We start from the raw sequence: 22014 nt of genomic DNA on the forward strand, positions 1-22014 counted from the left end.
CAGTGCTCATCCAAACTGTCCTGTTCTTTATCAATTAAATTTGATTATTAAAGGACTCCAATGTGGCGTTTGACATTTCGGAGCATTCGCTTCATGAGCTCTCGACAAAGTCAGTGGATGTGAATAATTGCAGGGGTTGTGCAGGTTAAATATCCCGGTGCTTTTTGTTCGAAGGGTCGTTGTTTTTAATTCACTTTTTTTTTCCATCCATCAATTTGGAGTCTGCAAGAGCCGTTCCACCGGCCTATTGCTAATTGATTGGGAGTCGTCTCCCTGCCTGCTCAATTTGTACACCTTATTAGCCCGTCCCCCACGCAGTGGGAGACAGGGTTTTGCAGTGCGTGTCCGTGTGCTTGTGGCCGTGTCCGTGGCATAACTTTCTTACCAATTGAGGTTTTGTCATCAAATTTTCAACAAACCTTTATTATGAAAATATGAAGAAAAGTAATTATATATATATATATATATATATATATATATATATATATATATATATATGTACATTTTTGTAAGCTGTTGTTTTCGTCAAGTTTAGTCACAGATCGTGAGCTTATTTTTGGGTTCAATGTAACAGCGTTTTGGCATTGGTGTCAGACATCTGTGACAGCACTGCCATACAGTACACATTTAGGAAACAAATACTTACATTGATGCAAATAAAATAGTTAAATGACAGTGGGTACAAGTTTAATGTGTTGTCAATGAAGCAATTAGCAACAAGTCATCATGAGGCGAAGGTGAGCATGTTTCGTAAAGACCAAGGGTAGATATAGGATCCCATTTAATTGGGGCACACTGAGTCACCATCTTGAAGTGTGGGGCATAATATAACGGGCTAAGTTACTAAGAGGTTTGGCTTTGAGGGGTGTGTAGTTAAAGCCTGGATGCAAAGTGGAATACAGGAATGTGACTTGTGAGCAGGTGAGTCTCCGTTCCTTCCCAACCTGTAGCCTATATTTCTGGAATTGCCTGGTGAAGACCGACCAAACCTGTCACAAGACAGCATAACATGGGACACTGTGTACAAAAGATGGACAAAATTTTATGACGTAAGAGTTTAACGACATGAGGTCACATGGTGGTGGTCTCCACCATAAGATACGACCTTAAGTGGTCTCCCCAAACTTCAAAATTTGTGGTTGGCCTTCATTGCTGCCACTTTATGTCCAGGAAAAAGCAATTTATTTCTTCACTTCCTCTCATAAAATTGAAGTCATTTTTTTTTCTTCCCTCTGAGCTGGTTGTTGTAAACACAGGCCCCAACAACTTTTGGGCATCGTGTTGCATTCAACCACTTATGCAAGTGCTCTCACAAAATATATATTGATGAGACAAGGTTGGCATGTTGTTATGCGAGTGTTATGTGAAAACAACAACTTTAAGGTTGTGCTAATTTTGAGCACTTTGTTTTTCTTTTTAGGCTACCTCCCACCCCCAATACCAGGGCCACCACCAATGGTGCTTCAAGCAGTGGACAGGTAAAGTAATTTCTCACAGGTACCCAGGTTTCTGTTATATGTTTCTTATTCCTGAAATTATTTCTTATTTGTGACAAGTTTTCACTGGGTGGAGGCAAGTTGTTGAGACATTTGAGGTACAGAGACTAGGTTTGTGAGGAGTTTTGTATTGGTGTATGGTTGGTGAGGTCTTCTGTATTAACCTATGGATATTCGTTTTTTGAATGTTTTTGGACATTTGGAGTGTGATTGATATCGGATTGGCACACAGACGTTTTCGTGGGAAGGGTTTTTGGATTGCATAAGGATGACTGCTCTCAACGGTTTTGGATTGGTGTAAAGATGCTCAGCCAGTGAGAGGCATTGGCATTATGGATGCTTGGTCGGTGAGCAGTTTTGGTAAACAGATGTCTGTCGGTAGGTCGTCTTGGCATACAGACACTCCGACAGTGAGTCGTTTTGGCATACGGACGCTCGGCCAGTGAGCAACTTTGTTGTACAAACGCATGGTCGGTTGAGGGATTTTTGGCGTATGTGGTTGTATTTTTAGGAGTTTGGGAGAACAGGCATCTGCCGGACCTGATCGGCTGTCTGAGCTCACTTTTATACGGGCTCCAATCTCGGAATACATGCGTACATGTGCTTTCACGTGTAGCTGACAGTTCATGAGGGGTATTTGTGAACGAATGTTTGGTCCTGGAAGGATTTAGTTTTCATGATTCTTTTCAAAGAATACTGTTTTTCTTTTTTTATCACATTTTTGTACCCCTGGGTAATGTTGTCTTTTGAGCACAGTCAATTTTCCTTGTCATGTGTTTTGGCTATCTTTACGTCCAGGAATAATTAAATTGTTGGCGCTTATCACTTGTGCTATTCTTAAATCGAATCATTTGATAATCGAGCATTTTTTGGATGTTATTTTAATTTTACAGATGTTCACCTGCCGTTGTGTCTGGTGTCGTCTTCCTTTCTTGCTAGCTATCTCTTGATTTTTAACCTTGCAAAAACGAATGTTGTCCACACAGCTTTTATCATCACAAACAGCAGATCACATTTTCTGCCTTTTTTGTTTTGGTACTATACTGCCTGATTTGGCTATTTCTCTTCCTGGCTTTAATGGAATGAGCTTTCTAATGTCATTACAGATGCTGTACTCCTGCTTTTCAGCAAGACCAACATAATGTTTCACTCGTGACATGTAGCGCGTTAATAGGTTACACTGTAGCTGACAGCTGAAAGATTTGTTTTTATTTGACTTGGCAGATCTTTGTTTGTCTTTCATACACTTATTAATTTATTGCCTCTTTCTTAAACTGCTATATAACTGCATTATTTCATTGGAATGAGAAACATCTGTAATCGAAACAGACTTTTGCATGTCTGTCAGTGTGCTTCCTCCTCCTCCTCCTCCTCCTCCTCCTCCTCCTCCTCCTCTTCCTCCTCCTCCTCCAACCCCAGTGTATATAGATACCTGTCAAGTTTCGCGTTAGTAAAGTATTAAGTTTTTCTCATTCCACTATTCTCTCTCCTCATTGCAGTGGTCCACCTCCAGGTTTCCCTCCACGTCCTCCCCCACCTCCATTTGGGTACCCTCCTGTTGGTAAGAATGTCATGGCCATTATACTTTTGTATTTGATCTTCATGTAATGATTGACTCCCTATTAGCCCATCCCCCGCACAGCGGAAGACGGGGTTTTGCAATCACTTCTGTGTATCTGTGTCTGTCCAGGCCGTAACTTTTTTTTTTATCATTTGAGCGTTTGTCATCAAATTTTCAACAAAGCTTTATTTTGAGAAGATGAAGAAGGCAAATTAATAATTTTGTTAAAATCATTTTCATTATTATTATTATTAACCTCTACTCCGCCATCTTCGAAGATGGATGAAGGTTACTGTTTTCACCCCTTTCTGTTTGTTTGTTTGTTTGTGAACAGTATTACGGAAAAACTCCTCGACGGATTTCGACGAAACTTGGTGTGGGGGGGGGGGGGGGTTAGGTATGGTCCAAGGATCATGCCATTAAATTTTGGACTTGGTCCCACCCCCCCCCAAAAAAAATTGTTAGAGAAAAAAAATGTTTTTTTTTTGCATTTCTACATATTTTAAGTGATTTCCAACCCCCCCCCAAAAAAAAATTGTTAGAGAAAAAAAATGTTTTTTTTTGCATTTCTACATATTTTAAGTGATTTCCCCCCCCAAAACCCCCCCCCAAAAAAAAAATGTAAGAGAAAAAAAAAATTTTGCAACTTTTTTTCAACAAAATTTCGATTTTTTTTTTTGCGTTTTTACATGTTTTAAGTGATTTCCAACCCCCCCCAAAAACATTGTTACCCCCCCAAAAATTGTTAGAGAAAAATTTTTTTTTTTGCATTTCTACATATTTTAAGTGATTTCCAACCACCCCCCCCAAAAAATTGTTAGAGAAAAAATGTTTTTTTTTTGCATTTCTACATATTTTAAGTGATTTCCAACCCTCCCCAAAAAAAAATTGTTAGAGAAAAAAAAAATTTTTGCAACTTTTTTTTCAACAAAATTTCGAATTTTTTTTTTTTTTTTGCATTTTTACATTTTTTAAGTGATTTCCAACCCCCCCCCCCCAAAAAAAAAAGTTGGAGAAAAGAACTATAACTCTGTCAGCACTGTTGACATATTTAATGAATAAGATATAAGGTTCACTTGAGTGACCCAGCAGTATTGGCGGCGGAGGTTTTGCACTCTCCCGAGTGCTCCCCCTCCAGTTAGCCTATTGTTATTCTTCAACCCTTTTTTGCAATTTTTTGCTTTACAGTATTACCTCTGCCACCAAAGGTGAAAGGGGTTATGTTTTCACCCCTTTTTCTTTGTTTGTTTGTGTGCAGGATATATCAAAGAGTTGTGGACGGATTCAGATGAAATTTTGTGGACAGGTTGGGTGTGTGACAAGGACGAGCTGATTAGATTTTGGTGAAGATCTGCAACCGGATCCGGCTACTATAATTTTTTTAATGATTCTTCACCATTGGGAGATGGGGCCAAAATGATAGCACGATATCTCAAAAAGTTGTGCATGGATTTGGACGAAATTTTCTGGACATGCTGGGTGTGTGTGATAAGGAAGAATTGATTCCATTTTGGTGAAGATCCGAATCCGGATACGGATCTGATAAGTTTTTTTTAATGATTCTTCATCATTGAGAGATAGGGCTAAATCACTATATAACAAAATATCTTAAGTTGTGGATATATTCAGACGAAACTTGGTGGACAGGTTGGCTGTGTGGCCAAGGACGAATTGATTTGATTTTGGTGAATATCTAAATCCGGATCCTTATACGAGAATTATTAAATTTTTTAAGTGATTCTTCACCATTGAGAGATAGGGCCAAAAACTATAATATATATATATATATATATATATATATATATATATATATATATATATATATATATATATATATATATATATATATATATATATATATATATATATATATATAGTATGATGTTTGAAAAATATATTGTGCCGGATGTTCTTGTGGATCAGGCATTGCGTGGCAGAGTGCCCATCTAGTTATTTTTTTGAACATTTCTTTTTTCTCAGCAAACACTTGTCCGATTGACACAAAATTTTCAGGGTCGGAATGACCCCCACCCCTCAAATTGGAGAATATTTTAATGGTAATTGTGACATCATTGGTCATGTGGTATGGCAGCCGTCTTGGATTAAACGCAAAAAAACTCCAAATGGGGAAAAAGGATTGTAAAGATGACATAATCGGTGAAGTGGTAGACCAGCCATGAATGTTTGTCGGCATGGAACTCTGAGGGAAAAATATCATCAGCAAAAGGCCACAGTGGGCGGAAGCGTATACTCCAGGATCATGATATCCATGCACTAATTTGAAGTGCAAGGCGAAGTAGGCGTGCAACTGCAGATAAATTGACTCAATTTCAACTGGGGCATGAGCAGCCAGTTTGATTAAAAAAAATGGTCTTCAGAGAACTCCACAGAGCGTGATACCATAGTGGGGTTGCAGTGCACAAACCACTAATCACTCAAGCAATGCACGTTTGCGAGTCCAGTGGTACAAAGAGCACATGCAATGAACTACCGAGCAGTGGAGAGATGTGATATGGTCAGATGAATCATCCTTCACCATGTGTCTCAACAAACGGACGAGTGCACGTGTGGTGCCAACCTAAAGAACTGTACAACCCTGAGTGCTTGGTTCTAACAGTGAAGGCTTCTGGTGGTTCTGTAATGTTGTGGGGCACATTTACCTTGCATGGCTTGGGTGTAGTCATTCCCTTAGAAGGCAAGGTCAATGCCAATCGCTACTTCATGGTACTGAGTTATCATTATCACCCCATGTTGCAGCATTTCTTTCATGATGGCAATGCCCATTCCACAGAGCATGTGTGGCCACCCAATTGTTTGATGAGCATGACACTGATGTTATCCATATTTCATGGCCTTCTCAATCACCAGATCTGAACCAAATTGAGCATTTATGGGATATTCTGGAATGACGCCTGAGACAGCGTTTTTACCTCCATCAAACAGGTGTTCGTTGATTGGCTTTCTCGTGGAAGAATGGTGCCGTATCCCTCCTGTATAATTCCAAATGGTGGTGGACTCTATGCCACGGTGCATACAGGCTGTACTGGGCACATGTGGTGGCCCAACACCCTATTAAGTGACTTTACATTGGTGTTTCCATTTTTTTTTGTACATTACCTGTACATCTATTGGACGACCACAATTAAGCACATATTTAGAGATAAACATATTATTTATAAAGCTGCTAAACATTGAACAGAAATATCAATAAATTTGAACATGTTATTGTAATGCTTTTGGGGAGACAATATTGAATGTTTTTCCATTAAGACCCAGAACATGTACATTGTTTGGTGTTCCAACTCCAGAGCAGTCCACGTATCGTTGACCATGTGGAAAAGATATTTGAAATCTGTTTGGTTGTCAGACAATTGGAACGCATTCTCGAAACAACTATACAGGTATTAGGATCAAAATCTTTTTTTTTTTTTTAATCTTCACAATTTGGTGGATATTTTTTTTAAGAGTAAATTAATTAAAATATTATTAGAATAAAATACTACACATTGGAGTCTGGTCGTCTTATTTTTTCTGTGCAGCACAAGGCTGCAAGTAGTATCATTGACTGTGTGTGTGTGGCAGTGCTGCTGATGCCATGCTCCTGTAGGTCAGAGCAGGAATTTGGAATTTGGCCAGGATTCCGGGGATAGCTCCACTGCTCGTTGCGAAGGACACCGCAAAGGGATCTTTAATGTCCACAAAGTAATTTTGGCAGATGTGATGCCCAGTTTAATGTCTAACTAAGGTGCGGGCACGCACATTGATGAACCACTCCCAGGGGCAAATCCAGGATTTGGGTAAGGGGGGGTTTCCAAATAACAGAATATTATAAATTTTCCAAATAAATTACTGTGAGCTGTTAGTGGTTTATTGTTTATTGGGTACTGTATTGATACAGTTTTTCTGAGGCTTCTGGCCTTTTTTGTGGCACACTTTTGTGGGAGGAGTTCTGGGTGACGAGGGAACCCCTGGGTTTGTCACTGTAATGGTAAATATTTTTTGTTGGAGGGGGGGGGGGGTTCCTGGCAACCAGGAAACCCCCCTGGATGTTTATGCCCTTGACCTGACCCGATCTAATCCCAGCGCATATGCAAATTATTTCTAATCAAGGTTTCTTACTTATTCATTTCCATGGGGCTCGAAATTCAACCTTTTGATAGATTAGGAGATGGGAATCTGCCCAATCTGATCGGCTGTCTGAGCTCACTGTTTATAAGGGCTCCAATCTCGGAGTATGTGCGTACGTACACGGTGTACATGAGATATTTCAAATATTGAATATTGCTTCAAATATATTTCCATTCAAATATTGAAACGTGTGAGTTTTTCTCAAATCTAAAGGCAGATGCAAACAGTCATTTGGGATTGAAGTTTGACCAGGCCAAACTTTAGCAGTTAAACTGAGAAGTAGTGGCAGGGAGACCTGGACATCCAGGTTTAATTAATCACTTTTCCAAAATAATATTTTAAATGATATGATGTCCAGAATTGACGAGATATTTTGTTTTTTTTTCCCTCTCCAATGTAGCAGCCAATTTTCCTCCTGTCTCCATACCTTCAAATCCGTGGCCTCCCATATCCGGGGACAAAACGATTACAGTGGGGCCAGCACCGACGATTGTCCCAAGTGGTCCCCCTGCTGCTACGGTACCCCAGATTTGGGAACGTGAAAGGATGTCACTTGGTCGTGAAATTCGACCCCGAAGCCCCAATCCTCCAGGGGCTTATGGAAGGTACGTTCCCAAGACACCCAGGCCCACTCTTTCTCCATGGACCTCCACGCCAAACGTGGCCAAACATCTTGGTTTTATCTGATCTCACATGCTGAAGCAATTTGTTGTGGTTGTCAGACAATTCAATGTTGTCAGCCTCCTCCACTCACAAGAAATACAGGTGTTACATTAAAATAATCTTCAACACCGCCTGTGAAGAGGAGCAGATTGTTTCTCTTCATTCTAATTAGGATACACAAGGAATTTGGTTTGGACTCGGGAGGATGCCATTCGGCCCATCAAGCTTGGGCTAAAATTATCTCGGCTGCCTCTCAGGATCTGTTTGAGTGGGCCACAGAAAGACTGTGGTGCATGGCAGGCACATGTTGTTAGTCAGGATGCACTCAGCAATAACTGGTTTGGCACACAATGTTCCTGGTCCCACAGCAGTGAAGAGTTTATATTTGAATGTTTAATGTTTGTTGCTGTTTTCATGTTTGTTGGTTTTTCTGGAGCATTATGGAGGAAAAGCTATTGAAATCACATTGGACAAATGTCATGTTTTTTGTTTTGTTTTTTTTCATCGCTTGTTGCCACACCCTCTGAGTTGTTGAAGCATTTGCCGACTTCCACCCCCCCCCCCCCCAAAGGTGTCGGCCGGCGCAGGCTAAAATCATCGGTTCTGTTTATGTAGGGATTGACTGATGTGTTGAAGAACAAGATTTCAGCTGCTGTGTTGAAAATGTTAACCTTCTTTTCATTTGGCAATTTGGCTGTTGTGCTGTGTCAGGTCAGGTCAGGTATGGGAGCATGTGCCAGAACAGAGCGTCGCTGCATCCACTTTCCGCCGGTACTCCAGGGGTCTACATCTGGCCATCCCCCAGGCAGATGGCAGGCCCATCCCCATCTCCTTGAGACGCCGGTCAACCTGCTGCAACCACGAGGCACGTGGTCGGCCCATTGGCCTCCTCCACTCACGAGACTCCCTCGCTGAGAGAATCTGGTGAGCAGGATCAGCGTCAGAAAAACGAGCCACATGTCCATATAGTCACAACTGACGCTCACGGACTATGCAGGTAACAAATCTCATCCGAGTCTCTCTCAGCAACCGCTCGTTGGACACAAAATCCGACCAGCGATAGCCAAGGATTCTCCGAAGAGACCTGGTACCAAAGGAATTAAGTCTCCGTCTCAGATCCTTGATCAGAGTCCAAGTCTCCCATCCATAGAACAAGACTGGAAGCACCAAGGACCTGAAGACTTGGACTTTCGTCTTCCCACACAGGTACCGGCAGCGCCACACCCCATGATCCAGTGAATCCATGACTCCCCAGGCCCGACCCAGATGTCCATTGACCTCTGACTCACAGCCAGCAGAGACATGAACATCAATGCCAAGGTAAGTGAACAGTAGAGTTCAGACATCAGATCGATCAGTTTTGGTGGCACCCCACGAAGACCAAGAATCCTCCAGAGGGCATCTTGGGTCACTGAATCGAATGCTTTACAGAGATCAACATTGGCTGCAAGCAGCCCCTGCCAAAACTCTCGTCTGCGTTCAGTGAGGACCTGAAGAGCAAGGATACGGTCAATCGTTGACCTCTTTGGTGTAAAGCCTGACTGCTCTGGACGCTGGTGCTCAAGCAGGTGGTGGCGAACCCGATCAAGAATTATCCGAGCAAAGACCTTGCCCGGCACTGAGAGCAGCGTCACCCCTCGGTAGTTGTTGCAGTCTTGGCGATCACCCTTCCCTTTCCAGAGAGGGACAACAAGGCCCCTCTTCCAATCAGTTGGGATGATGCCTGTGTTCCAGGCAGAGTACAAAACTGCATGCAACGACACGAGTGCAGCATTTCCACCAGCCTTGAGAAGTTCAGCATGGATGCCACAGATCCCTGGAGCTTTACCCCGTTTCAACCGGTTCACCGCAGCCCGTGTTTCCACAAGCGAAGGTGGACCACAGTTGATTGGAGGGTCAGCAACAGGGATTGTAACACCCTTGACATCCAACTCGACAGCTGGTGGATCAGCCTGGTACAACCGCTAACAGTAACCGGCCCAGCGGGCCTTCACTTCAGACTCCTCTGTCAAGAGCCTACCACTCTCTGCTCTAACTGCAGTGCTCCGAGGGATGGGCTTGGATGAACGTAATGCGCGAATTCCCCTGTAAGCGGGACGAGAATCACTTGACCACAAGTGATTCTCTACCCCCCTCACAGATTCCTTGCACATAGGCCTCCTTGTCCACCCTCAGTGCACGTACAGTTTTACGCCTCAGCTCCCTGAACAGCTCAGCTCTGCCATTCAGCCTGGCCCTGCGACTCTGGTCAATGGTATCCAGTGTCCCTTGAGAGACAAAATTCTTCTTTGCCCTGCGGTGAGCTCCAAGACATCCACCGGCAACATCAAGGACGGTGGTCTTGAAGGCACTCCACAACTCTTCAGGACCCCCCAAAGCACCCAGACTCCCCAAATGTCCACTCAGCCTGTTCGCAAACTCCTCAGCTCCCCTCTCATCCCTGAGCTTGCCAACATCCAGCCTAAGCTGGGATGGTACCATTCTCCAGGATTTAAGGTGCAGCTTTAGAGTTGCAACAACAAGCCGGTGGTCAGTATTGAGGAACTGAGCACTCCGGTAGACCCTGCAGTTCTGGATCATCCTCCAGCGACCGTCAACGAGGACATGGTCAATCTCCTTTGCCACACCACCAGCGTTGGAATACCAAGTCCAGCGATGAGCTTGTGGGCGCTGAAACCATGATCCAGCCACCCTAAGTCCATGACTTCTTGCAAAGTCAAGGAACTTAGTGCTATTCTGGTTCATAGTTCCAGACCCATGGGGACCAACACACACCTCATAACCATCCCTCTCAGTTCCAGTCGATGCATTGAAATCCCCCAGACTAGAAGTGTATCTCGTCTGGGGCACTGATCAACCACAGACTCGAGTGTGGCGTAGAATGTGTCCTTCACGGTGAGGTCACTCGCCTCAGTCGGAGCATAGACAGACACCAGGAAAATGACACCTAAGGAGTGACGAATCCTTAGTCTCATAATACGCTCGTTGACCGGTGTTACCTCAATTATCATTGGGGTCAGCTTATTGGAAACAGCTACAGCAACTCCTTGAGTATGGTAACCATCAGAGCGACCAGACCAATAGTGGGTGTAACCACCCACCATTATCTCGCCGCAATCCGGTCTCCAAACCTCAGAGAGAGCTGCAATACCGATGTCCAAACGCTTGAGCTCAAATGATAACAGAGACAGGTGATCATCCTCTCTTTGGAATAGGACATTCCAAGCACCCACCCAGAGGGACCACCTCAGGTTAACCCAAGGAGACGCCGTCTGGTGGACCACACCTCAGCACCACTCCGACACACTCTCCCGCAATCTTACCCGGGAATGTTACCCCGTGGTTTCCCTCCTATCATGAACGATTGGGGGTCCCGAAGGCTTTGCTCCAATCCCGTCATCCGGTGAGCTGCCCTGCGAAGGGAAGCTGCACAGGAGGTACTCCCATGGAGTGGGTTTTCAGATTTTTTTTGCGTTTTGCGGAATGAAGGGTTTTACGGTGGCCGGAGTGCAAATCCTGCCACCAACCTCCTAATAAGAAGTGACCCAACTGCAGGAGGACGTCCGCAGACACAGTTGGGCACTAGATATGGATGGCCGTTGGCTCACAAGGAGCTCCTCCGCCCTTTGACAGGTTTTGTTTTTAATCCTGCTGGGTGTCCATATCCAAACACCCTCCTCACCAGAAAACCTGGTGGGGGAGACGGTTTAGTCACCGACAACCCGACCATGGAACAGGTTAGTACAGGTTTACATGGTACCTGTATCAGGTCACGGATCTAACCTGACCTGACTGGTCATTTGGCAATTTGGCTGTTGTGCTGTGTGACTGACTGTATCTTGTCTTTGTCAAGTTTTGTGCCATTTGACCTTTGCCCTGCAGCAGATATGCGTGGGGTCCTCTTGGGATTCAGAGGTTGTAGGGCATGACTCCCATTTTTCTTGCAGTACTATTTCTCTCTCCCCATATGTTGTCACCTTCTAACTGCCATTGGGGTTTTCTGTGCTCGTTTTTGTATTAATTTATCGTTCTGGTTGTTCCCGCTGATGGTAACGAGGGAATTTTTGTAAAAGCAGTGGAAGAGGATTGGGGAGGATGGGACAGGATGGAATGAAAGGCTCAGTAAGACCTTTGTCAACATCTAATGATGAACCTTCGAGTGTTCCAAGGTCCGTGGAGATGCCTTTTGTAGCTGGTTGTATTTGTCCATTAACGATGAATTTTGTTGTGAACTGGTCAGTATTTCCATTTTCAATCTGGTTCTGACTGCTGGTCATTTTTATATACACACAGAATGCATGTGAGAGTCCAAAGGATTGTTCTGACAAACAGTTTATTTTGAGAACCATATGGAATACTTGCATCTACCGGGCGTAGTGGCGTGCGCCTGTAATCCGGCTACTCGGAGGCTTGGGTTGGAGGATCGCTTGAGGACGGGGGCTCTGCACTGGGCAGGGTGTAGAGCAGCCCGGAATCATGGCGAAACCCAAATCCTGATCCCTGTGTCGTAAGAGGCGACCAGGGTTGCGTCAGGAAGGGCATCTGGCGTAAAACCTGTGCCAAATCAGTATGCGGATCATAACGGATGATCCGCTGTGGCGACCCCTAACGGGAGCAGCCGAAAGATGAACAACATGGAATACTTGCATCTGCGGAGGTTTCCCATGTCATGTATCTGTTCCCACGTCTTCTTGTGAACGTACTTGCTACTTGGTCCTGTTGTGTAGTTTTCAATCTTACATTTGTCTCGGCCTTGACTCGGCCGTGTGCTCTTGAGTCTTTGGACTCGCCCATTCTCTCTGTCTTCTTTTGTATTTCCTTACCTTCTCTCTCTCCATCATCATCATCATCATCATCATCATCATCATCATCATCATCATCATCATCATCATCATCATCATCATCATCATCATCATCACCTGTTTGTTCATTCCCTTGCTTGCTGCATCCATTTGGCACCACACTGCCCCACCGTCCGTTTGTTGCCATTTTGCCCTCTATCACCTTGCATAGTTTATCTAACGACGTAGATCGCTGGTAGATAAATGAGGTTTTGCTTAGCACTTTGGTAGTATGATAAGAGTAGTAACGGGTTGTTTTTTTTCCGAGTTGGGGGGGCCTTTGAATTTGAAATGAAGGAAAAGCCGCATTTATTTCTTGTTCATTTTCCGGACGATTGCTTGAGCTATGAGCTACAGTTTATATGCTTTGACCCGCTGGCAGCTGGGCCACGATGGCGAGTCGTTTATGGACGAATTAGAAATCGATTCTATCCTCGATCGGTACATTCTGCTTGACATTTCACCGTGATCGACTTTTGCTCGCAAACCTTGCGTCGTCGTCACTGCCTGTATTTGCTGGCCTCGATTTTTGGAAGGTTCGTTTGCTTTTTTTTCTGCCAAAAAAGCCCTTCATAAATCTTGGTAATGGTGCATTGCTTCCTGCTGGCTGGTGAACTGCACCTCCCCCTTGAGACTGGGTGTTTTCAATCCGTTTGTTTTAACCTTTTCTTTGCATTAACTCCTTCCTTTCCGACAGACTTCGTCTGCTTCATGAACTTTTGTATCATTTGTGAACCAGGTAAATGATGTATGCCAGGTAGTTCAAAAAAATGCTGCAAGAGTCTACATTGTGATTCATGTTCACGTCAGAAATGTACGACATGCTCTTTAATGTCAGAGCAAACTGCAAAGTATCAACGTGAGAACAGAATGACGAACTCGGTTTGCTCATGAAGGCGAGTCACCTCCACCACCGAAGGTGGACGGGGGGTTTTCTATTCACCCCTGTTTCTCTCTCTGTCTGTCTGTCTTTCTGTCTGTTTGTCTGCGAGCGGGATAGCTCAAAAAGTTATGGACGGATTCGGGCGAAACCCAGTGGATAGGTTGTGTTTTTGACAAAAACAAACTGATGAGATTTTGGTTCAGGTCCGGATGCAGATCCGGCCTATCGGTGGGATACAAAACGTAAACCGTTCAGCCCGGCAGGGGTATGCGCTCTACGGAGTGCCGTTCTCGTTTTGATGTGCGTCGGTGGACAGGTAGAACAATGGATGGAATCGACAAGACATTGATCGAGGAACGCGTGAACCGCCCCAGGAAGGAGCAGCAGACATTTCAGGCGTTAACCTTTTTGCCAGAGCAAAAGGGTTAACCCTTACCTAATCTGTTGACTTTCACAGAAGCCTGGGCTAATGTTTAACTTTAAAGAAAATTATGCAAGTATATAGTGAATTGGTACATCTGATTTTAGGATATCCCATTTGCACGAGCAAAAGCCCAGAAGAAAGTTGCATAGACCAGTCGAAATTGGAACTGCTTGGCTTGTATAATAATGGTTTTCATGTGACGAGCCTTTGCCTTGTCGTTTCGCTGCCGTTCTCGCTGGTACCGTTTAGGAACCCACGTAATTTTAAAGCGTGTGGACGCCCGTGCGCGTTTAAAGCATACTCATGTCCCCCATTAACGGTGCAAATGGCTTTGGGGGCTCTGGGTGGCGACAAGACTGACCTTTTAACCTTGTGGCTGTCCAAATACTTTTGGAGGAGGAGATGACTTTCGTTTTTCTCCACGGCTTTGCCTGCGACGATTGCAAGATTAGTTTGTTTGTTTGTTTTTTTTAATCACAGTTTTGCCAACATCCTTTGTTTTATTTTATTTTAAGCCAGTCCTTGTAAAATCGACAATAAAATAAAATAAAAATGCTTTGTGGGGCAATTATTGACCTGGTCGTCTGTTGTGGAGGTAATTTATTTAATTTTACTTTTTAAGTAAAAAAAAATTTAATTTCACCGTAAGATCTTGAAAGTGGAGCGAAGCGGAAAAGAACAATGGGTCGACAGAAAATGGACCGAAAGGAAAGCGGATGGATGACAATCCGTGACCGTGCATGCTCCACAGCACGAGAGGAGTTGCTGCAAATGAAAGTGAGACATGGTCTCAGCGAGGGTAGTAAAAGTGGTATTGCTTCAGTGAGGAACTAGGCATTGATGAGCCATGTGATTACTCGTGTACCGATGAGCATGCAGCAGGGGGCGGCAACAGCACAATCTGGCAGATTACATCTCTCTGTCCTTGCCGTTCATTATTCCATATTCAGAAAGTATTTGTCATTTGCAATAAGATCCATTTGGCTCTTCATCCTCTTAAAGGGAAGTATGATCATTTTTAATTTGCTTGGTGTCTTGAGTGTTTTCTTCACTGCTTTGTGATCCAGAGTTCAAATACACTTTTGACTTTAGTCCACCGTGTTTTGTCGTGCCGTCTACTGACGTCGTCGTCCTAAATATGCCGGTGAATCCATTTCTTAAAGACTTCAACGTTCATGCTAAAATACGAAATTGGGTGTCTGTCTGTCTGTCTGTCTGTCTGTCTTTTTTTCACTATGATACATTCAATCAAACTTGACAGGAGGACTAAGGGTCACACGATGGAGTTTGTAGCAACTTAATTTTTCCTCCACCCCCCACTCCCCAAGGGGTTTTTCTTCCATGGATGAACGCCATGTTAACGTGTCTAAATAGCTTATGGTGTTTCATGGGGCAAGCCAACCAGAAGTAAAAAAAAAATATGATAAATCACAAACACTCATGATTACCGTTTTTCAATAGTTGTTACTGCTGTTTAACACAAAACTGAAAGAAATTTGGAGGAATCCTGACATCCTTGAGGCATTCTATGCTTATCTCGTCCATCACAGATCAAAGGACGTGAGCCTCGATCTACTGTGGTCGATATACCCAAGAGAGGATGATAACATGACCCTTCCTGCCGCTCCCGTAAGGAGTGGGTGTAATACTGTATAAAAATGAGGGCTCCTCGACGTGCTAATTGTTATCCCTCTCCTGCTCCTTGAACATGGCAGCGATGAAGACAGGTTTCGTTTCCAAGAGCGGCGCGAGTATCCTCGAGAACATGAACGCAGCTACGAGCGAGACCGTGAGCGCAGCAGTTACGAGCGCGAGCGGCATCATGGCAGCCGCGAACGCAGTCGGCCTGAGCCAGAAGACCGGCAGCACCGTGAGCGGCGGCATCGAGAGAAGGACGATGGCTCTGTGTCTGGTAACAGCAGCAGTGGCCGGCACAAATCATCACGACGGTAAGAGGGTACTTTCTGTTCTTCGCAGTTATTTCCACACCTGATTTTTGTACATAAATACACATAGTGTTTGGGTAACCACGATCGTGTTTTCACAACTGCTCTGATAAAACTACGTACGACCGTTCAAATATTTGATTCCAATGACAACCGTCAGATCATGGAACTATTTGCGTGGTTCATTTTTTATCTGCATGAGCCCTAAGTCTGCCCAATTGGCCGTGGCGTCTCACCATTGTTTTTCTCACTTGCAGCATCTTGCCTTTTGTGCGATTCTTGTGTCCCACTACTGTCCAAACCTCAGCTTGTAATATATCCCATTGTTACTGCAATTCTGCTTCTAAAGCAATGCCACCCCAACTGGTAAATTAACGATTTACAGCGAGCTGTACCTTTATGAATCGCAATGAAAAGGAAAAACAACTTTTAAGCAAGTCTGCGTTGTCATAAGAATAAAATGCACTGCAATGTACGAGGGGGCTTCAACTTGGACTTTGTTATTGTAGAAAAGTGCTTAAAAAAAAAAAAAAATTTTATTGATCATGTTTTAACACTGAAGTTTTAAGCAATAATATTGTCTACCCCAAGCAAGTTATACAGAAAATGACACCAACGTTAGTCAAAGCTTTCTGGACAAAACCAACATTGCGGATAGTGAAGTCACTTGCTCGAATGGAGGTTTATCATCAGGTTCCTAAGCCTGGTGTTGGCCTCACGGTTTAAGGTGGCTGGCTTGATGGAGAGTCCAAACGCTCAAACCACCTCAACGCTAATCTAACCCTTGACACCCTAACAAAATAGATGCAATATGATGCGTCTTTTTCCGATCTGTGATTTATAAAATAAGTAATTTTGTTATTAAAAGTCGACATGTTCTTCTTCATGCTGAGCCGTGACGTCACACTCAGAAGTCGACCGCCATACTTGCACTGTCTACGGGTTACGGCGCGGTACGATTTCACTCCTTTCGAATAATTCTCGATTTTCCACAAATATTCCGAGTTGACAAATATTCCTCCTTTTTTTATATTATTTTTTTTAAGCCTGGTGTTGGCTTAGTGGTTAGGGTGGTGGCTTGGGATCCAAGGGTCCTGAGTTCAAGCCCCGTTGGCTGCTGAATTAACACCAGGAGGTTGACTCAGCCTGTCATCCTTCCGAGGTCGGCGAAATGAGTACCAGTGTACTGGTCCCGGTGTATACCCCTGTTAAAATAGGTATACCATATCCCTGTGTGTCGTAAGAGGCGACCAGGGTTGGTGTCAGGAAGGGCATCCGGCCATAAAAAAAAAACATTGCCTCAAGAAAAAGCCAAACCCCTGCACAGCAGGGAAAAATGGCTGTAAAAACGGTCATTTTATTTTATTTTTTATATTATTTTAACAACACTGAGCATTAGGAAAAGGGTCATTTGCAAAGCACAATGTACACATCAAGAACAATATAAAACTTAACTATAACACCGCACAGCACCTCACCGACCTGTCGGCCCTCATGGAAACCCATGCAGTGAAGTACCACCGGAAGAAGGAGCATGAGAGACTGCTCAACGAAGCAGTGTGAAACAGCACTCAAATTCTTCTCTCTGTTTATCCAAAATTCACTTTCTTTCATTGAGCAAGATTACAAATGGCTGCCATCTACAATAATAGGATGCTGCTGAAAGGCATTGCAGGTGCAACGTGGGATGCTTTAGGAACAAGGTCATCCTCCATCTCTACCCATGATCTTTTCAACCCCAATTGATTACCACCAACCCATCCCCTTTAACTTGCAGGTTACAATGCTTCCTTCCATTGCCTCTATCTCCATCATGTCCACTCATCCTCTGGCTTGTTGCATCCCCATATTGTCCCACTCCCCCACTTGAAAGTGTATTGCTTTCTCTCCTCTGACACCTCGCTCTTTCATGCACTGAGATTTTGTATAAAAGGTTAAACATATTCAATGAATAAGATTCCTTTTCCAAAAAATATCAAGACGAAGTTGAAAGCAAAGCTGAGCACCAGGCATAGAGTATGTGGTCAGTAACGCTGATCCAATTCAGAACATAGGGGCAGGAATTACTGGACACGATACTTAAGGTGTTCTGAAGAATTTCCAACGAGATTCCAGTGTATTTGAGTCGAGGAGTCAAGGGCAAAGAAGACTGGGAGGGGACATCTGTTTATTACATATGTTATGGCTGCGGAGGTTAAGGGGGAGGGATTTTTTACATATATTTAATTTTAATTTACACTTGCATACATATTGAGGTTTGTGGAAATGCAGCATTGCAGATGGGACAGAGGGTAATGGATCAGAAGGCAAAACAAGGATGACAACAAACTGATACACACTGCACAGGGAGAGGTGAGAACAGGGACAGAGTGAACATTGGGTGAGAACGAGTATATTCAATCTCGGTCGTGGAAATGGGAGACACCACGAGGTGGTGGTTGGCAGTGAAATCCTCCACAACACAAAAAGGTGGGGGTATGAAAGCATGGAGGTGAGCATTCAGTTTCAATTTGGAGAGGTTAACAAGGAAAGGGTTTCTTGGTTGATTGCTAATTAACTAATTAATTCACTACATTCAATTAATTAATTAACATAAAATTAACAACATTGCTAATTAACAAGGCCAACCTCAGTGCAACTCGAGCACTTATCCTTCAGAGCACTAAGGCCTAGGTCACATTTGCCACGGCGGCCGTGGGGTCTCCAAAATCTACGGCCATTAGCAATTATACGGCGGCCGCAGTATTTCCACGGTCACACAATGTACCAGGCGGCCGTGGGGTCTTCAAAATCTACAGCCATTAGCAATTATACGGCGGCCACAGTATTTCCACGGTCACACAGTGTAGCAGTCACATATGTTTTTATTTTTCAGGGAGCCGCATGGCGTATTTATAAATTGTGGAGACCGAAAACGTGGGGTTGCCGTACGGTCTTTGATTTGATGTCGCACGGTGACCTTAGGGCGTTCCTGCGGCGGCCATAGAATTTTCAAGGCATATGCAAGGTGCCCGCAAGGTGACCACAAGGCGACCGCAGGGGGGCCTAAGGCGAACGTGCGGCCAGACGGACGGTAACGAATGGGTTAATTTTTTTTTTTTTTACCAGTTTTTTTTTTCGGCTTGTCGAATTGCTACGGCGAACGTAGAAATGAAAAAAGTTATAACTCCGCGTTATAATTCCACGGCGACCTTACGGCCTGTAAAATATAGCCATACGGCGTAGGGCCACCCTGAGGCCACCTCAGAAACTCTGCGGCCGCCGCACGTTTCTGTCAATTCAGAGGGCGTACGGCCGCCGTATCCTCTCCATAGAGCAAATGTGACTTAGGCCTAAACCAACAAAAACCTCTCCCAAACATAAATTCAAGCATTAACTAATATTGTCAACTGAAGCACAAATGCAGTGCTTACCCCTTCACCAACCAGAGTCGTTATGTTGATCATACTAACCCCGATTTGGATTGTCACTGCTTAATAATTTATTCTCACCATCGGTGCACTCACCACATTCATTCAGCAATGAATGATATGATAGAGAAATCATGGAGTGAAGGTGTTGTGCCGGACACGAGACTGAACTGTACCTGTTTGTTGTTTTTCCGTTTGGCTTCATCTTTCGGATGGGCATGATGGCTGTGCTCGTAAACATCCACACCAATCTCAGCAAATTATAGTAAAGGAGAAGCAAGGATGAGTTTAACCTGGCGGTGGAGGCCACACTTTGCCCTAAGTGCAGTTCTTTTGTATGGAGGCCAAAAGTAAACCCAAATTCAACATCCTATTTCACCACCTTGGCCTGTGAAGTGCGGCCAATTTAGACTTGCCACTTGGCTTTTCATTGAAAAAGTGAGCACATATGAATGTCACATGTAGCCGATTTTCCCCAAAATACTTCCCGTTGCACAACAAAATGCTTTTAACTTTGTATGGAACCCACTCAACTCCTCCTGTCAGTGTTCCAAATTAGTCTCATTATTTCAGCAAATTCCATACACATGGCGACAATCTTAAACTGGAAGGGCTCCTCGGTAGAGCGCATACCTCCACCACGTAATGGCTGATCCACGAGAACACGTCGGGCCCAATACATTTTTGAAATATCATGCTATACAGCACTATATCGTTTTTGGCGGCATTTCTCAATGGTGAAGAATCGCTTTAAAAATTAAATAATTCTCGTCTCCAGATCCGGATCTTCACCGAAATTGAATCAATTCTTCCTCGTCATACACCCAACCTGTCCACTAAGCTTCATCCAAATCCGTCCACAACTTTTTGAGATATCATGCTTTATATCATATTTGGCCCTATCCCTCAATGGTGAAGAATCACTAAAAAAAAAATTATAGCCGGATCCGGATTTTCACCAAAATCTAATCAGTTCGTCATTGTCACACACCGAACCTGTCCACAAAATTTCATCCGGATCCGTTCACAACTTTTTCAGATATCGTGATATATATTAGTTTCACACGATTTCTCAATGGTGAAGAATCACTTAAAAAATTATCCGATCCAAATATGGATCCGGATTTGGATCTTCACCAAAATTGAATCAGTTCTTCCTTGTCACACACACACAACCTGTCCACAAAATTTCATCAGTATCCGTCCACAACTTTGTGAGATATCCTGTACACAAACAGACAGAAAGGGGTGAAAACATAACCTCCTTCACCTTCGGTGACGGAGGGTAATAATCGGATGTGCTGAAAGTGCAGAAACGTTGAGGGGAATTCTGGGCCATTGGACAGGAAGTAAGTTTGGGAAAGGACTCTCGTGGAAAAGTTTCTGGTTACCCTTTTATTGGCCCATATATGTTTGGGGCTGTGCCCCAAGAAATGCAATTCCAAGATGAATAGCACAATTTCGGATGATCTCATCCCGCTTTCGTCGATTGTTACCTTAACTGTTAAACGTCTCCTGTGTGTCAGTTCACACGTCCACTTTGTCTGGAGTGTGACTGCTGATCAATGCCACACGCCACCTGCACAACTATTTTACCGGTTCCACTTTTGCCACTTGTTCTCAATTCCGTTCCTTCCTTTATTCCCAATATATGCAAAGAAGCTTGTGCTTCTCACAACCAGGCACACTCTTGTTTACTTCAGGCCATTGAACGATGGCTCATTCCCTCTTTCCACTTCACCTGTTACGTAACAATTCCACCTTCTGTCCCTTTCCCTCTGCCATTCCTGATGGTTTGCTACCAAACGCTAACCTCTGTCCTGTCATGCTTATACAGCTTTGCTTTTCTTGGTATTTGGAAACGGAACCCCCATTTTACCTGAATGCATGCACACATCTGTTCATCCCTCCATGGCCATTTACCTTGCCTCTTTTCCTCTTCAGACCATGCTTTCCTGTCCATGTCCTGTATTCCCCAGTCTCTTTAGCTCTCATTCCTCCACCATTCTTAACAGTACTGCTCTCTACTATTAGAGGAGTTGTTTTCTTGTCATAGATCTGTCTCTCCCATGTAGGTTAGTGCTCTTACTCCAGACATCGTATGCTGAACAGAAATGTTCCTTTTTGCAGGATGTTCCGAGCTCCTGATCTCTCGACCTGACTCTTTTTACACTTTAACGGGTCTGACACCTGTCCCCAGCGATGGGCTTCATTTTCATATTAAGAGCTTCAGATATTGAGAGCTTCATTTTCACAGCTATAGCTCGAGAATAACTCCTCCTAACTCCCTGAAATGCCTTTGGCTTCACATTCCTCTGCGCAAACATCTAATGCTATTCTGCGTGGTGCATCATTCACCTCACCGTGATGACTCCATGTCTGCACGTTTTTCCCGACCGCAGACCAATTTGAAACCGTCCACTCCATCTCTTCTTTGTGTTGTGATTACAACTAACTACCCTGCCAATTGGTCAGGGCATTGCTGTGAAGGCCTTCTGTGAGTCTGCGGATTTGATCTAATTGGTGACATTCTCAGTCTGGATGTCTGAAAAGGGTCCTTTCCAGTAATGAATAAGGAAATTATTCATGGCTGGCTTTCTCTCCAACTTTCCTGTTTTTATTCTGCCCCACTTGACTCCTCCGACGATGTTCTTGAGAAAAT

General features: G+C 43.9%; 1 protein-coding gene across 3 annotated transcripts in view; it reads left to right on the plus strand.

Annotated features, from left to right (window-relative positions):
* FIP1L1 (factor interacting with PAPOLA and CPSF1) overlaps window positions 1-22014 on the plus strand; it is a 102648-nt gene that overhangs the window by 75057 nt on the left and 5577 nt on the right. For all 3 annotated transcript variants that reach the window (XM_085863976.1, XM_085863979.1, XM_085863978.1), the window contains 4 exons: window positions 1421-1478; window positions 2996-3057; window positions 7586-7790; window positions 15712-15945. In XM_085863976.1, coding sequence (XP_085720102.1) covers window positions 1421-1478; window positions 2996-3057; window positions 7586-7790; window positions 15712-15945 — 559 coding nt within the window. The remainder of the gene's footprint in view (window positions 1-1420; window positions 1479-2995; window positions 3058-7585; window positions 7791-15711; window positions 15946-22014) is intronic.

This window comes from Eptatretus burgeri, chromosome 18 (genome assembly GCF_056783735.1).
Source record: "Eptatretus burgeri isolate ZD-2024b chromosome 18, Ebu_testis_v1, whole genome shotgun sequence".
NCBI classification, from domain to species: Eukaryota; Metazoa; Chordata; class Myxini; order Myxiniformes; family Myxinidae; genus Eptatretus; species Eptatretus burgeri.